General features: G+C 57.7%; 2 protein-coding genes across 2 annotated transcripts; both read left to right on the forward strand.

Annotated features, from left to right (window-relative positions):
* The first annotated feature begins 3,693 nt into the window (after nt 1-3,693).
* LCN2 (lipocalin 2) lies at nt 3,694-8,144 on the forward strand. The gene is made up of 8 exons (XM_052649534.1): nt 3,694-3,706; nt 4,160-4,335; nt 4,869-5,005; nt 6,399-6,478; nt 6,684-6,803; nt 7,039-7,140; nt 7,878-7,907; nt 8,033-8,144. The coding sequence occupies exons 1-7, from the start codon at nt 3,694-3,696 to the stop codon at nt 7,898-7,900; spliced, it is 651 nt and encodes a 216-aa protein (XP_052505494.1). The 3' UTR covers nt 7,901-7,907; nt 8,033-8,144.
* A 4,489-nt stretch (nt 8,145-12,633) lies between these two features.
* BBLN (bublin coiled coil protein) lies at nt 12,634-16,135 on the forward strand. Its single transcript, XM_052648982.1, has 2 exons — nt 12,634-12,841; nt 15,656-16,135. The coding sequence occupies exons 1-2, from the start codon at nt 12,763-12,765 to the stop codon at nt 15,826-15,828; spliced, it is 252 nt and encodes an 83-aa protein (XP_052504942.1). The 5' UTR covers nt 12,634-12,762; the 3' UTR covers nt 15,829-16,135.
* Nucleotides 16,136-16,772: the final 637 nt, after the last annotated feature.

Raw genomic sequence — 16,772 nt, forward strand, 5'->3', positions numbered from 1 at the left:
CCAAGCTTCCAGAAAGGAGTCCAAGGGGTTAGACTGGATTCCTGAGGTGCAAAACCTGTCAGAGAGCATTTGACTGACTTCCTGATTGGATTAGACCAGGTTGCTCCTTGGGAGGTCAGGCCACCAGCAGCCCCTGGGAGCTTCTCCCCGGGGCATGTAGAGGGGAGAGCTGCCTGCCAGAACAAATTCAGAGCAGCCATGGTTCTCCTGGCCTCTTGCCACAGAGAGCCAGGTATGGGTGGTTTTTAAGTTCCTGCCTTTGCTGAAGAGACCCAGAGCAGGTCCAGCCCTGGCTTCTCCCAAGAGGGGCTTGGCCCCGAGACACCTGTGTGCTGGTCATGGCCTCACTCAGGACATCTGCAGCTCCTAGAGAGACAGTGGGGAAAGCCAGCAAGGGTGGCCCTGTAGGACCAGCCCGGGAGCCACGGTGGAAACCAAGACGGGGCCAAGGGGAGTCAGGGAAGCACCTGGGGTGCCCACGCAGGGCCAGGCGTGCAGTGCAGAACTTTCTGAAGCCCCGGAGTTCAAGAACTGCTCCCGGCTTTGGGCAATGTGGACATGTGAGTGCCCTCCTTGGCCAGGTCCAGGTTCAGAGGGAGAGGGCTGGGTAAGGAACGAGGCCTCCAGGGTCCAAGTCTAAACAGGAGGTTTACACCACGATCCTCACCCAACCCTCCTAGCACCTGGGTCTGCAGCTCATGCAAGGCGGTGTGCGTGTTGAGCTGACCCGTTCCTGAAGCCCAGCTGGACTCTGGAGGGTGGGCAGGACCTTTATCCCCAGCCCAGCCCGCAGGACCCTTCCCTTCCTGAGGCAGACTGCAGCAAGCACCCTGGCTGATCCCCTGCACCCCTACAGCTCCACACAGCCTCAAACCCACCTCCTGTTGGCTGGGATTGGCCTGACCCCTGCTCTGGCCAAGGCCATGACCATCCTTAGGCCCCCCACGAGGTATGGCTGGCACCGTGGCACACTGCTGAGACTTTGGACAAAGCTCACCCACTTCACCTTGCCCCTGGCTCCTGGACCGGGCCAACCTCCAGGGCTGGGCCAGGGGAGAAGGCAGTGGCAGCCAGGTGATGAGGGGTAATGAGATGGCCGTCACCAGGTGTCAGCAAAGGCAGAGACCACACAGAAATAAGGACAGGGAAACAGAGAAGGCCAGTGGGTCTGAAAAAGGCCTACAGCCAGCACAGAGAGATGGGCCCCACGAGGGTTTGGTCAGAAACTCAGAGGTGACTCCGTGTATGTGCACCGGCCACGTGACCTCACAGGATCTGCTGGGAAGCTCTATTTCCAGAGGGAGAAACTGACAGTGTCAGGGTAAGTGGACAGAGATTTGCAAGTACCTGGAGGAGTCAGGATTCAAACAGGGGCCCCTGAGCTGGGCAACTGGCCCGTCCCCACTCCTGCAGCTGGTCCTGGTTTTCACATGCAGCAGACCCAGCCCAAACCTCCCTCCCCAATTTACACCCAGAGAGCACTGGCCACCTTCACTTTTATTTATTTTTCATTTTTCGCCATGCTGCCAGGCTTGCAGGATCTTAGTTCCCAGACCAGGGATTGAACCCAGACCTGCAGCACCCAGAAAGCACCCAGTCTTAACCACTGGACCAGCAGGGAATTCCCTCACCCTGACTTTTTTTTTTTTTTTTGAGATTACTCAATCAGATCAGGTCTTCTCATTTATTGGTTATCAACATCAATGGGAAATCTTAAAACACTGAAGAGAGCAGGTCACCCCTCCTTCTGTCTCATTCGGTTAGTTTTTTCTTAGGACCCAGTCCTTGTTTTTTAAGAGTAACCTGACTTTTAGAATCCGGAATATTCCTTGCAGTTGCTCCTTGGTAACCCAAGGCACTGCCCCTCTCCTACTTAAATTCTTTGGAGCTCCATCCATCAGCCTCCCCAGCATCTAGCAGTTACCACGACTCAATGGACATGAATTTGAGGACACTCCAGGAGACAGGGAGGCCAGAGGAATCTGACGTGCTGTAGTCCCTGGGATTGCAAAGAGTTGGACAAGACTTAGCAACTGACCAACAACAGACTCGAGGATTCCTTTTAAGGTCAAAGAGCGCAGCGGCAGCAGAGGCCCTGGGGCCGCGAGCAGGGATGAAAAGGGTGGCATGGCCTCTGGTGCCTCCGGAGGGCATGGGCGGGCTTCGGTGGTAACATCCTGAAGAAGCTTTGCTCATCTCTGCTTCCTGTGCTTTCACCACCGGACTGGGCAGGGCCTGAGGGGGCAGGGGTCCTGTGGGGGCCTCTCTGCCTCAGGAGGATACAACCCACCCACCAGCTTAGGACCCCTCCAAAGCCTCTTCCCTCGGGGCCTGACACCCCAGAGCCGAGGTCGGGGGAGCTGGTTCCCAAGCAGCAGGTGGGAAGAGTCAATGAGGCCCCTGTCAGTCTCATCTGGGGCCAGTGGACCCTCAGTTTCAGCCACAGATCAGGCCTCTAGACAGCCTTGGCCTGCATGGTGAGCAATTTGGGTAACTCTGCCCAGGGGCTGGGACTCGCCACTGCCTCCCAAGGATGGCCAGGCCCCCAGGAAAGTGCCTCCCTCCAAGGACAAGGCTGGGATCAGCCATGGCAGGGATATTTCTGGGGTCCCAGGCCTAGGCCACTGGGCTCCGAGGCTGTGGCCAGAGACTGCACATGGCCTCAATGACCTCTCAGAGAGAAGGCTGAGGGGACTTCCCTGGCGGCCTGATGGTTACGACTTCATCCTCCAGGATTCCTCAGTGGTCCCATGGTTAAGAATCTGCCTGCCAAGACAGGGGACAACATAGATACCATCCCTGGTCCGGGAAGATCCCACATGCCACAGGTTAACTAAACCAAGCTGAAGCGCCACAACTTCTGAGCCTGCACTCTGAAGCCTGTGAGCCCACACTCTGCAACAAGGAAAGCCACTGTGACAAAAAGAGCTAAAGAAAAGCCCCCACTAACTGCAACTAGAGAAAGTCCCTGAGCGGCAAGAAGACCCAGTGTGGCCAAAATGAAATAAATGAAAAAAAAAATCTTCACCTTCTAATGCAGAGGGTGGGGGTTCGATCCCTGGTCGGAGAGCTAGAATCCCACCTGCAGCATGCCTCTCTCAGCCAAAGTCAAAACATAAAACAGAAGCAGAACTGTAACAAGTGACTGTTTGTTACAGTACAGACTTTAAAGACTAAAAATGGTTCACCTTAAAAAAAAATCTTAAAAAAAAATAAAAAGACAAGACCAAGTCCTTGCACTCCCTGTGACTCAAAGCACTTGGTGTCCGGAGCAGCCCAGTGGATAGCCTGCCCTCAGGCCCTAGCCCCTTGCCCCCCAACTCAGTGCAGAAGCTCACCCTGTGCTGTCCCCCACCCCCAGCAGCATGGTGCCTGGACTGTAGCATCCACGCTCTGCTTTGCTGAGCATCCACACGTGGGGCTCTGGTGTCCAGCTTGGGGGTCTCATCTACTGGACCCACAGCAGTGGCCAAGTCCTTTAGGGGCTGGAGGAGAGGAGGGGCCGACTCGAGGAAGACGCGTGTCCTTCAGCCTCTGGTCTGGTGTGGGGCTCCCTGGGTGGGGGGTCAGGGGGCAGGATCTGGGCTCCAAGAGCTCAGGGCTCACACCGCACACTCTGTCCTTCCTGGTTAGAATTCTCTCAGCTGCCCTATACTTCCTTGTCCCTTCTGAGAACCAGGCCTATTTGACTACATGGGCTACGAGCGTGAGTAATTCTCTATTTTCACTGGGGGGTTGGAAGCAGGAGTCTCATCACACATTCCCCAACTTGGGCTAGGGCTGAGCTGGGGCTCCTGGAAGCCAGAGATGACAGCTCCTCTGGATCGGGGACCACCAACCATGTACAGAGCCAAGCAGAGAGAAGGGAAGGGGCACAGAGCGGGTGTGGAGGGAGCCCTTGTCCCTGCCAGAAGTTGCGGAGCTCTGGGGAAGGTCCCCTCCCCACCCCCTGGCCTTCTGCCCCTGGTCTTGCCCAATCCTGACCAGCGGGGAAAGGGGCAGAAATCTTGCCAGGTGTTTCAGCAGGAGTGCTAGCAGTTGCCTCACCCTTCCGGGATTTGGCAAAATTTGAATCACTCCACCCCGGGGTGGGCCATGGGTCAGGTGGACCATAAATAGGGTCCCCCCAGGGAGCCTGCTCACTTGCTTCCTCCTTTAGCTGCTGCCTGGACTGCCGGCCTCCTCTGCCCCGAAACCATGTCCATAGGTCTCCTGTGGCTGGGCTTCACCCTCCTGGGGGCCCTGCACACCCAGGCCCGGAGTTCCAGCCCCAGGCTGCTGCGGGCCCCACCTCTGTCCAGGATCCCGCTGCAGCCCAACTTCCAGGCCGACCAGGTAAGGGCCCCGGAAGGACAGCAGCAGGGGGCGGGCAGGGAAGCGTGTGAGTAGAGGGGACGGGAGGTGAAGGGTCTTAGCGAACCTGCGAGGGCAGGATGCCCAGGCTTCATTCAGCTCAGCCTGCACTCTGGCCCTCTGATGGAAGCCAGGCTCCATGGCCCCACATTGACCCTGACCTTGCTGGCAAGAAGATCACCTGCACAGACCTTCTCTAGATCCACACTCTCTCCCATCATCTCTGTAGTGAGTGGATGACAGGAACACCTTCAGTCCTCTGCATGAGGAGGAAACTGAGGCCCAGGGTGGGGATACCCCATCCCTACCATCCACAGGGCTCCCTCCTGGCCTGGCCTCCCCCAGCTCCCACTGGCTTCACCAATCCAGGAACTGAATGCCCAGTCCCAGGCCTGCTGCTCAGTGAGAGGGGCTCCTGGCTCGGGGGCAAGCTGCCAGCGGTGACTGCAGGGACAGTGCCGTAGGGGAGCCCTAGGGTGGTCTGTGGGTTCCGCCTATTACAGCCCCCCCTGTAGTTCCAGGGGAAGTGGTACGCCGTAGGCGTGGCAGGGAATGCAATTAAGAAGGAAGAGCAAGACCAGTTTAAGATGTACACCTCCAACTACGAGCTGAAGGAAGACGGCAGCTACAACGTCACCTCCATCCTGTTAAGGTGAGAGCTGCCACCTCCTTGGGGAAAGTGGGGGAGCCTCGAGGGGCTGCTTGAGTGTCTAGAGGCAGATTCATGTCACAGTCAAGGGCTGACCGGAGGAGAGGCAGTTACTCATCCTCCTGCTCCGCAGTGGACTCAGATATTAATATTGGTTCATTTCCTCCTGCACTGTTGTTTAGTCACTAAGTCGTGCCCAGCTCTTTGCGACCCCTTGAACTGTAGCCCTCCAGGCTACTCTGTCCATGAGATTATCCAGGCAAGAATACTGGAGTGGGTTGCCACGTCCTTCTTCAGGGGATCTTCCCAGTCCAGGAATCAAACCTGCATCTCCTGCATTGGCAGGGGGATTCTTTACCGCTGAGCCACCAGGGAAGCCCTCTTCCTTCATCAGATCAACATTTATTGGTCATTTCAGTGCAAACAGACATGGACACAGGCATCAGGAAACAAGAGACAGAGAGGAGGGGTCTCCTGGATGGTCTCCTGAATCCAGCCTGGAGACCCACCCAGGTCTTCATCGAGGGCTTACAGGGAGGTAGCCTCCAGAACTGGGCCTTGAAGGAGCCACTCTGCCTTGGAAGGAGGCACGGAGCATCCATAGCAGGGGCTGGTGGACTCTGAGTCAGAGGGAAGCACTCCTTCAGGAAGCAGCAAGTCATCCTCCAGCTACCCAGCAGGAGCTGATAAGTGGCTTGGCTGGGGGGCAGCCCACACACTGCCAGGGTCCTCAGACACCAGGGCAGAAGTGATCTGGGGAGGAGTGGGTCTGAGCAGGGTCCCTCTGGGTGTGGCGGAGAGAGAAACGGTGGCTGCCAAGGAACACCAAGCCCCTCTGGCACCCAAGGGAGACTGAGGCTGGAGCATGTGTGCAGCAAGAAGCAGAGGGAGAATGGGTTTGGGGAGATACGCTCTGGAGTACCAGGAGAGAGGGTGGAACTCAGGTCAGGGTTGATCCAGGAGCTAGAGGGGTCCTTGGCATGGCACAGACTGGAACTTTGGAGGGTGAGCCCCCCAGGAGAGGTTACAGGCAGGGAAGCAGCAGAGGGGAGATAGGAGTAGGGGATAAATACCTGAGGAATGGGGTCGGGGACAGTGTGTAGGGAAGACCACCAAGGAAAGACAGACAGTGGGTGCTAAAGGAAGGATCTGAGCAGGGTCAGGTGGCCCAGGGTGGACCAGGCAGGGACACCCACAGGTAGGCTCAGAGGCCCATCTGAGCTGGTGGAGAGGGGACCTCCTGTTGTGGCGGGGGATGGGCTGTCTTGGGCTGGGCCAGACCAGGGGTGTCAGAATCCCAGCCCCTCCAGCTGCAGCCCTGGCCCCCACCATGTCCAGCCCCAGGAACGCAAGCCCCTGTCCCCTCTGCCCTCACTCACCCATCTCTCGCCCACAGGGACGAGCGCTGTGACTATTGGATCAGAACTTTTGTCCCAAGCTCCCGGCCCGGCCAGTTCACCCTGGGCAATATTAGAAGTGAGTGTTGAGGGAGGTGGGCCCTGGGGTTGGGCTTCCAGGAGGTGGGGAGAGCAGGGTCCTCCTAGAAGGGGCACAGACCTCCTCGCCCCTCCACACAGATGCTGTTCTGCGTGGAGAGCCCCTGTAGACAGGTGGGGAACCAAGCAGCTCCCTCCTCCCAGGGCAGGCTGACCCCTCCCTGTCCTTCCCATCTTCCCCGCAGGCTTCCCCGGGATAAGGAGCTACACCGTGAGGGTGGTGAATACCGACTACAACCAGTTTGCCATAGTGTACTTCAAGAAGGTTCAAAGGAAACAGGGGTACTTCAAGATCACCCTTTACGGTGGGTCCTTCCCTCGCGACCCCGGGGACCCACCCCCACCCCCACCCAGCCCCCCAGGTCCTCTCCGGTTCAGGAGAGGTCCTCTCCAGTTCAGCTCCGAGCCCCTGCCGGGGAGGTCCAGGGAGGGAAGCCCTTCTGCAGACCCTCCATGAGGAAGGGATCAGAGGCCTTGTTCATACGTTCAGCAATGTTTATAGAGTGTTTGCTGGCCGCCCGCTGGCCACCTTGACCACAGGGAGGACCAAGGAGCTGACCCCTGAAGTGAGGGAAAACTTCATCAACTTCGCCAAGTCCCTGGGCCTCACCGATGACCACATCATCTTCCCTGTCCCGATTGGTAATGGCCCGTGCGGACTGTCCAGGCCCACTGCTGTCACCCCGCCTCCCGGGGAAAGGGGGGCGGAGGAGGGGCCTGCCCCTCTGCTCAGTCACTGAAGCCCCTCTCTGGGACCCACTCTGGGTTCAGGAAGACCCTGCCCCAACCCAGGGATCTGTGGGGCACCCAGGGATCTGGGCCCCAAGTGTTCCTCCTTGACAGATGAGGATTTCAGGCCCAGGTCCAAATTTTCCCAGTCTCTCAGCCCCAGGGCCCCTTCCCCCTACAACCCAGGCCCTCACCATCTGGGACCACTTCCTCCTCCCTCCCTCCCTCTTGTCTGGGGCCCCTTTCCTCCTCTCCCTGAGGCCTGCTCACCACTCACTTGAAAGGCGGCCTTGTCTTCAGGCGGCCTGGCCTGGGCAGGGGCCTCCAAGACGGCCGCCCAGGGAGCCAGCAGCCCCCCATAGCTAGGAAACTGCCAGGGCTCAGCAGGTAAACAGGTGGCGGCCTGGTGCCCGAGCAGATGTGTGGCAGGGCCTCGCTGGCCTGCTCTGGAGAACAGGGTCCCCCCGAGCTGCTCATCCTCAGGCCTTCCTCCCAAACCCCTGCTCCCGTCCCTGAAGGGAACCCCCAGATCAGCAGTTGCTGGGCCAGGCTGGGGCCTGGGGTGCCCAGGGGCAGGGCAGGCGTCCCAGTGGGCAGAAGTCACACACACATACACACCTGCCCATTCTGACAGACTCTCTCCCCCACAGACCGGTGCATCGATGCCCAGTGAGCCTGCAGTGAGTACGGCTGGGTGGGGGGCGGATGGGAGCCAGGGGGGTGCAGTAGGCCCGGGGTCTCAAACTACCTTTGCGCCCCCTCACCCAGGACAGTTGCTGTCTCTGCTTTCCCATCTCCCTCTCAGGTGCCTCCGGTCTCTCTTTGCTCCCACCCCCCTCACACCAGCCTTTGCCCGGCACAGCAGCCAGTTAAGCCCCCCACCAGCCTGGACACCAGTAACAGGAGAGAGCCCAGAGACCCTTCTGTGGTTCCTGCAGCCCCGAAGATGCAGCCCTGCCTTGCCTGCTAAATAAACACGTGCCCCGCCCCCAGTCCGTGCTGCTTGACTCTGTGCTCCTGGATTCCTGGGCCATTGGGAGGAGGACAGGCAAAGGCTGGGCTCACGTTGGCATGGCTCCTGGAGCCCCTGGGGTCCTCAGCAAGAGACGGCGGCCCCAGGGCCCATGGCCAGCTTTGGCTGGACCCTTCCTAGCCCCCCACCCCAGGCCAGCAGCAGGCCTCACATGACTCTTGACTTCAAGGAGTGCCCAGCAGAAACACTGAAGGGGCCACAGCTCATTTCCACATTCGGCCACCTGCAATAGGCATCACCACAGGGGCTCAGCCAGGGCCGGGGAGCTGGAGGCAGGCTGCAAGGGCTGAGGTGCTGTCACCCCAACTTCCTCAGGACCCCTGTGGATGCTGGAAGATGGCAGCTAGGGCAGGAGGGGTGCACAGTCGGTGGGGCAGAGGCACGCCCAGCCTGAGGCTGTGCCAGGGGAGGGAAGGTCGCCAGGCGTGGTCCCCTGCCCCTCTGATAGCCAAACCTCCCTGCCCCTGGTTGGCCCAGGGATCACTCTCTGGCTCCCACTGGTGGGTGGCTGTGACCATGCTGAGCCCATTCAGCGTCCTGTCCTCACCCACGCCTCCCCTCCATAATGACCTCCAGACCACCAGGGGCAGAGCTGGGGGCTACAGGGAGGCAAATACGCCACCAGGAATCCAGATTCTAGAAGACTCAAGGACTCCAGGCCTGCACGCACCACTTGGCTGGGCCTGACAAGCCCTTGTTCACCCACAAGCCGGAGCTGGAGCCCCTCCTTATCGGCATCAGGAACCCCCTCCCTGCCTCTTCTTCCACTTGCAAGATCAGAGGCTGGAGAGGCGGGGTTCTGAAGAAACCCAGGCTTTTCCACCCTCAGACTTGCACACCCACCGGGTCACCTTTTGGAACTGTGCTAATCCTGGATAATTTCCTTCTCAAATTCTTAACATTGTCACCTCTGCAAAGGCCCCCTTCCCAAATAAGGTACCATTCACTGGTTCCAAGCATTCATTGTTGTTTAGTCACTAAGTCGTGTCCACCTCTTTGTGACCCCATGGACCGAAGCACACCAGGCTCTTCTGTCCTCCACTATCTCCCAGAGTTTGCTCAAATTCATGTCCATTGAATCAGTGATGCCATCCAACCATCTTGTTCTCTGTTGCCCCTTCTTTCTTGCCCTCAGTCTTTTACAGCATCAGGGTGTTTTCTAATGAGTTGGCACTTTGTATCGGGTGGCCAAAGTATTGGAGCTTTGGTTTCAGCATCAGTCCTTCCAATGAATATTCAGGGTTGATTTCCTTTAGGATGGACTGGTTTGATCTCCGTGCTGTTTAAGGGACTCTAGAGGTCCAAGGACTAGGAGCCAGTTGTCTCTGGGGACTGCTATTCCGCCTGCCACGCTGGGCTTGGGGACAGGATAATGACAGGCTTTGTGAGGTGGGGAGTGAGAGGTGAACGGGGACCCTAGAGACAGGTCCCCACCTCTGATCGAGGCTGGCTGGGGTAGCGGCTGCATTGTCCTGTGGTCTGGTTTGTGGACCTTGGCCACAGGAGTGGCGTGGGCAGGGTCCAGGTTCGCTTTGGCTTCTGGGAGTAGAGAAGGGGCCAGCCAGGTAGTGGGCTTCATCACCTGCACTACCCAGCTCCCCATCCTCCCACCCTCACTCAGCTGCCTGGGGGTGAGGCTTTGGCTGGGCTCTCCTCTCCTTTCCTCCCACCTGCCTCCCTGTGCCCAGATCTCTAGCCCCAGGCCCCAGGCATACACTCAGGTCCAGAAGAAAGGCCATTCCTTGAATACTATGGTGGGGACCGTGCCCAGTTCTCCATGGAGTCCACCTTCTAAGAGGACAAGCCAAGGGCCTCCCCTGCCTGGTTCCCCTGACGGGATGGGAGTCCTGGGGTTGGAGAGGGGGTACTCTCTGGGGCTGGGTTGTCTCCCTGGAAAGAGGGGGTTGAATGCCTGGCACAGGCGTGAGCAAGGCTGAGGAAGGAGCGCTGGGCACCTGCCTTTGGCTGACTGGTGAGAGGCCCTCCCAGCGACCATGGTATTTCATTGAGACAGAAGAGCCCTGTGTCCTCTGATGGGCACAGAAACACCTGCGTCTGTGTGTAGTACACAAGTGTGCAGAGACACGGCAGAAACACAGATCACACATGTGGACATGCTGGCGCAATCCAAACATATGTATCCTTCCAAGCACAGGACACCCAAAGGAAAACACATGTTTTTTCCCAGATGTGAAATCATACCTGGGGTCACAGGGGCCCACTCTGTGTGTGAGTTCACAGACAAGGGGTGAAACACGAGGATACCTAGGTACAAGGAGCAGCAGACCTTCAGAGAGACATACAGGTTCCCAGAAACATGCCAACGCCCGTAGGGATACACACCACACAGACATGGCAGGTGGATGGGAAGGCTCATGCATGGAGCTTGCTCGGGGACCCCTGATGCCACATGTGCACCCATCTGAGTGCCCAGTTCCCCAGGCACACTCCCAGCACCCTTCCGAAGCCAAGACTCTTCCCTCTCCAGTGGAAGAGGTGCCTGGGTGCTACCTTCCCCCTGCTCCATCCATGGGCACAGTACCTTCAGAGAGGGCTGGGGAGTGTGGCCAGCCACAGGTGGTGGGGAGTAAGTGGAGGCCTGCAGGCAGGGGAATGGGGGGAGGGATACCCACCACTTATAGTCAAGGAGGGTGAGCTGACCCAGGTGAGGGATTGTTCACTACAATTGTTCCCACCTAGTTCAGCATGGGCCTTGCCTCCACTCCACCTGGTTCAGGGAGAAGGTGGGCTGCCATCGTGCAAGTCAGTGGTGGTGCTGACTGCAGGACATGACTGCATCTTCCACGCTCCTCAGGAGAAACAGCAAGGCAGCTTCCGGGACAGAGAGGATCCCTCCTCGTTGTTATCATCAGGGAACACACCCGGGCCTGACCCCCACCTGAAGGATGGCCTTCTGGCAGGAACTACCAGTGTGAGACCAGAACCAGGCCTCGGAGCAGCTGCAGTGACAGGAGTCCCAGTAAGTAAGCCCCTCTCCCCTGGACATGAGCCTGACTCAGCTGTGTCCTTGGCCAGGATCACACCTGTGGGGCCAGCTCAGGAGAGAGAATTTCTGGCTGGATGATTTGGGACAGGGCTCCCTTTCCAAGCTGGTCAAAAGGGTAAGGTATCAGCCCCAAGCATGCTGTATCCTCCATCGGACATAGACTGGTGATTCGATTCTTACATGATAGTATACATGTTTCAATGCCATTCTCCCAAATCATCCCACCCTCTCCCTCTGAGTCCAAAAGTCCGCTGGTGCACGGGGATGACCCAGAGGGATGTTGTGGGGAGGGAGGTGGGAGGGGGATTCATGTTTGGGATCGCATGTACACCCGTGGTGGATTCATGTCAATGTATGGCAAAACCAATACAGTATTATAAAGTAAAATAAAGTAAAAATAAAAAGTTAAAAAAAAAAAGGGTAAGGTATCATGGCAGCTGGGCAGACCTTATCACGACGCCTTCCTTGATTGACAGCCACAAGCTGCACTCTGCTGACCATGACTCTCGAGGAGGCTGTGAATGGATATCGTCCCTATACATTGTTGTTGTTGTTCAGGCACTCAGTTGTGTCCAACTGCAACCCCATGGACTGCAGCATGCCAGGCTTCCCTGTCCTTCACCATTTCCTGGAGCTGGCTCAAACTCATATTGATCAAGTCAGTGATACCATCCAACCATCTTGTCTTCTGTCCTCCCCTTCTCCTCCTGCTTTCAATCTTTCCCAGCATCAGGGTCTTTTCCAATGAGCCGGCTCTTGGCATCAGGTGGCCCAAGTATTGGAGTTTCGGCTTCAGCATCAGTCCTTCCAATGAATATTCAAGGTTGATTTCCTTTAGGAGTGACTGGTTTGATCTCCTTGCTGTCCAAGGGACTCTCAAGTCTTCTCCAACACCGCAGTTCGAAAGCATCAATTCTTCGGCGCTCAGCCTTTTTTATGGTCCAACTCTCACATCCATATATGACTACTGCAAAAATTATAGGCTCTATACATTGGGGCCTTAGAAACGCGTCTCAGATTTCGCCCATGGGGAGGCACCGGCTAGCTAGGGAAGAGTGGGGGTCCCAGCTGCCCTGCCCTCGTGCCAGGTTGCTCGCCCGACGTGAAGGCCGAGCCTCCACCGCCTAAGTTTCTCCTGGAGGTCGCCCTGGATGGTCCAACTTGGCCGCCAGGACAGGGGCGGGCCTGGGGAAACCGGCCAAAGTGGGCGGACCTCGACTGTGAGGCAGAGTGTGGGCGGGGCTCTTTTGGGGGCGGAGCCTTGCGCTCGGCCGGGGGCGGGGTTCTGGAGGCAGGGCACAGTGGAGGCGGAGCTCCAGCCTCTGGGCTCCGCCTTAGGGCGGACCCCGGCCGCCACGGCGTGTTCCGCCGCGGCGTTCCACCCTTCCGGCTCGGAGTTCCATTCACCGCCTCCGCCTTCCGCCCCGCGCCGGCTGTCGGCTAGACCATCGCCGCATTCCATCGTCGCGCGGCCCTTGCGGCGCCCGAGCCCGCAATGTCGGGCCCCAACGGGGACCTGGGCACGCCGGTGGAGGCGGGCGCGGAAGGCGAGGAAGACGGCTTCGGGGAAGCAGGTGACTCGGGGTGGGCTGGGCTGGGCTGGGCTGGCGGGAGCTGCTGAAGCTACGTTTGGTTTCTCGGGGATGTCCTCCCGGGAGGGGGAATCGGGGCCGGCAACAAACTGCAGCGCCCTCCCATCCCCCGCCCCAGGGAGGGTCCGGAGCTGCAGGCGCTTTCCTGAAATTCCGGGCGAGCACCTGCGAGCTGGCCTCTGGAAACCGCAGCCCTGAAGAACTGTGGTCAGCCGAGCCTGTTTTACAGATGAGGAAACTGAGGCCGCTTCAGGGATCATTCGCTTTTGGCGGCGGGGGGGTGGATTAAAACCTGCTTCAGCCACCTCTTTCAGCCCCTGTGGAGATGGGGACTCCTAAGGGGGCGGAGCTGGGCGTGGACCCTCCTGGGTTAGCACGGGAGGCTATCTGGGTGGGCGTGCTGCCCTGCTGAGTCAGCATCCCTAGCCACCTTTTCTGGTAGTGGTCTGGAGCCCTGGCGAATGTGACTTGCTTACCCAGCATCATGTTGCCGGCACAGCACTGCGCGGGGGAAGGGGTGGGGGTGGGTAAGGAGGCTGGGTAAGGAGAGAGAAAGATCAGCTCCCTTCTCACCTTCTGGAGACTCAGTTTCCCCATCTGTAAAATAAGAATAATGGTTTAGTGTCCCCCTACGTTGAAATGTATCAGGATTAAATGAGAAAACGAATGAATAGTAGGCTCCAAGCGTGCAAGAGTTCTGTAAATGGTTAGTCCCTTTAGTGTAATAAAGATTAGTGTATTAACTCAGAGGTCAGGACTTAGTAAATGCGGGGTAAGTATAGACTCTGCTTTTGGCTTTGTTTTGGGTAACAGCTTTATTGAGTGGTAATTCACACACTATACAATTAACTCATTTAAATTGTACAGTTCCATGGGTTTTAGGATATTCACAGTTGTGCACCCATCCATCAAGACCACAACAATTTTAGAACACTTCCTCACTCAAGATCTACATTTTTATTAGTAAAGAGGTAGAGTGAATGGGGTAAGCTGTGGGCTGCCGGGTTCCCCCTTCCACTGGTGAAGAGCAGCCAGGTGAGGTGCTGGGAGCTGTGATGGGCCATCCGGAAGGACCTCCCAGGAGTCATGTTGAGTGGAAGTTGGCAGATTGACAGGATTTAGGACATAGAGGAGGAGGGTGTCCTCAACGGAAGGCGAAGACTTGGAACTGAGAGGTACCCTTGACACTTAACTCAGACAAAGCTCAGCCCCAGGAGTGGAGACACCCGCCTCCCCCAGCCTCCTCTCCACTTGGGTCTCTTAACCAGAATATGAAATGTTGCTAATAGTGACCATCTACTAAGTGCTTGCTGTGGCCAGATCCTGAGTTCTTGATATATGTATTTGATGTCTCACAATAACCCACTTTGTCCCCTTTTCCCAGAAAAGTGCAGTAACTTGCTGGGATGGAGCGGAACTGGGACTGAAACCCAAGGGCCCCTGCTCCGCTAGCACCACCAACCAGCTGCAGGATCCTAGGCAGGTCTCTTCCTTCTTGGACCTCAGTTTCCCCGTTTGTACAACAAGGGAGTTGGACTCAGATCCAATAGAGGCTTTCTAGGACTCTGTCCACTGTGAGTTAGGACAACTCTGAGCAATGGGTATCCTTCCCCCAGAAGGCAGACACCTTTGCACCCTTATCCCAGACACTCTTTTCTGACGCTGGCCATTCCCACACACTGCCAGCCACTTCCCCTTTGTCCCAAGCTGGCAGCTGAGTGTATCTGAGTCATGGGCTGGCTCAGAACTGGGTCCCGCAGTGGGCACAGGCCCAGACCTTGGCTCCTAAGAGACACTGTGTTGCTGAGAGAGGCAGGTCAGAAGTGTCAGTGGAGGAGAGAGTGATGGTTTCTGATGGAGACCAGGGAAGGCTTCTTGGAAGAAGAGGCATTTGGAGCTGGTCCTTGAATGGCTGTTGTGGTTGAAGCATTCAGGGTGGCAGGGTCAGTTGAGAAAAGGCAGAAGGCTGGAAAGTCAGGCTCCATTCATTCATCCATTCATTCAACAAACGCTCACTGTGTGACAGTGAGGGCCCTGGGGGACGGCAGTGGACACAAGCCCCCTCTCGCAGAGCACTCACTACCGGCTGGGGGAGACAGACCGGCACCCGATCACAGCAGTCGAGCCGGAGGTGAAGGCCACGGAGCTGTGAGAGCAGGGGGTCAGGAATAGAGGCCTGACTCAGGCTGGGGTGACAGCCGCGCTGACACTCGAAGGATGGGTGGGGCTCCCCCAGGAGAAGAGGAGGGAAGGAAGACACGACACAGCACACTCCAGGCAGAGGCCACAGCAGGTTCAAGGGGCCTGAGGTGGGCAAAGGCAGGAGTGAGAGAAGGGAGCAGGCAGGGGAGGCGGGGTGAGAGAAGGGAGCAGGGCCTGGGAGGCTGCCAGGAGCCCTGTTCTGAGGGCAGGGGGGCCAGGCAGGGCTAGAGAGTAGGGTCTGCCTGGGGACAGAGGCCTGCATTGCCCGACTCAGGCGCATGGGCTCTGGCCTCTAGGCAGTTGATGCAGGAAGTAGAGAGACTCGGGACCTGGCAGGACTTCCCAGGCTGGACACTGTCTGCCTGACCTCCCTATGACCACCCTAACCCTAGAAAAAGATGGCACACTAAGCTATTTCTCCAATGCCTTTCTTTCGATATACACCCGTTTTCCAGATGGTGACAGTGAGGCTCAAGGAGTAGGGACTTGCCTGAAGCCCTTTTAGAGACAGGTTGGCACATGGTGGTGGTGGGGAGGGTGCCTGTGAGCCCTGAGGAAATATGGGACCTTGACTGTCTTTCCCCTTCCTTCCAGAATACGCCGCTATCAACTCCATGTTGGACCAGATCAACTCCTGTCTGGACCACCTGGAGGAGAAGAATGACCACCTCCATGCCCGCCTCCAGGAACTGCTTGAATCCAACCGGCAGACGCGCCTTGAGTTCCAGCAGCAGCTTGGGGAGACCCCCAGCGATGCCAGCCCCTAGGCTCTGGGAGCCCCCAGCCAGGCCCCAACCCTGCCTTGCTGGGTCAGGCTCTGGCCTGAACACTCACCACCTGGCTTAGATACCTTCTCAAGGGCTGGCCGACAGATCTCCTGGGGGTTCTGCCTGCCTAGGCCACCTTTCTGGTACTTCCTTTGGTGTGCCTAGGCCAGCCCCCACCTCCCAGCATACCCTCTTGGAGCCAGATGTGGGCCAGTGGCTCACCCACCATGCCTGCCTGCCCAACTCCTGGATGCTCCCCACTCTGCCCAGGCCTTGAGTGTCCACATTAAACGGGTCTCCAACACCACTGCGCTTCCTGTCTCTTCTGTATCCTGGGATGAGGACCCCAGTGGCTGCCAGAGGTGAACAGGGCAGTGGAGGCATTGATCACATGGGTGGGGTTCTTGGCCTTCTTGTATTTCTGGGCACAGAGGTGCAGGTGAGGTCAGGGCTTCCTCCCAACTGGATATGCTCCTGGCCATGCTCCTGGCCAGAGGTTGCTCCCCTAGGCCAGCTGAGATAGCATCAGCCATGCTGTGTGACCTTGGGTAATGTGCTCAGCTTCTCTGGGCTCTAGGGCCTTTCACCAAGACAACCAACACCAAGACATGCTGTGCAGCCTTGGGTTCTGCCTCTGGCTCTTGACCCTCAGTCTTGGTCCTCAGTCTCCCCATCTGGCCAGTCACAGGGCTGGGCTGGTTGTCTGTCTCTAAGGGTCCTTCCAGATGGGGAAGTAGAACTAAAGAGCTTGCTCAGCTAGGGCCTCACTCACTGATGATTCATCATAAGGTCTCCTGACAAGAAGGGTGGTGCGTCCGCTAATGAACATGAACTTGGAGCCAGAGGGCCTGAGCAGTGAGGACCCCCCACTCCCACACCAACTTTGGTAAGGTCCAGCTGGAGAGAGGCCAGGATGGGGGTCCAGAGCTCAGGCTTGGGGTCAA

The sequence above is a fragment of the Budorcas taxicolor genome, chromosome 11, assembly GCF_023091745.1.
Source record: "Budorcas taxicolor isolate Tak-1 chromosome 11, Takin1.1, whole genome shotgun sequence".
NCBI classification, from domain to species: Eukaryota; Metazoa; Chordata; class Mammalia; order Artiodactyla; family Bovidae; genus Budorcas; species Budorcas taxicolor.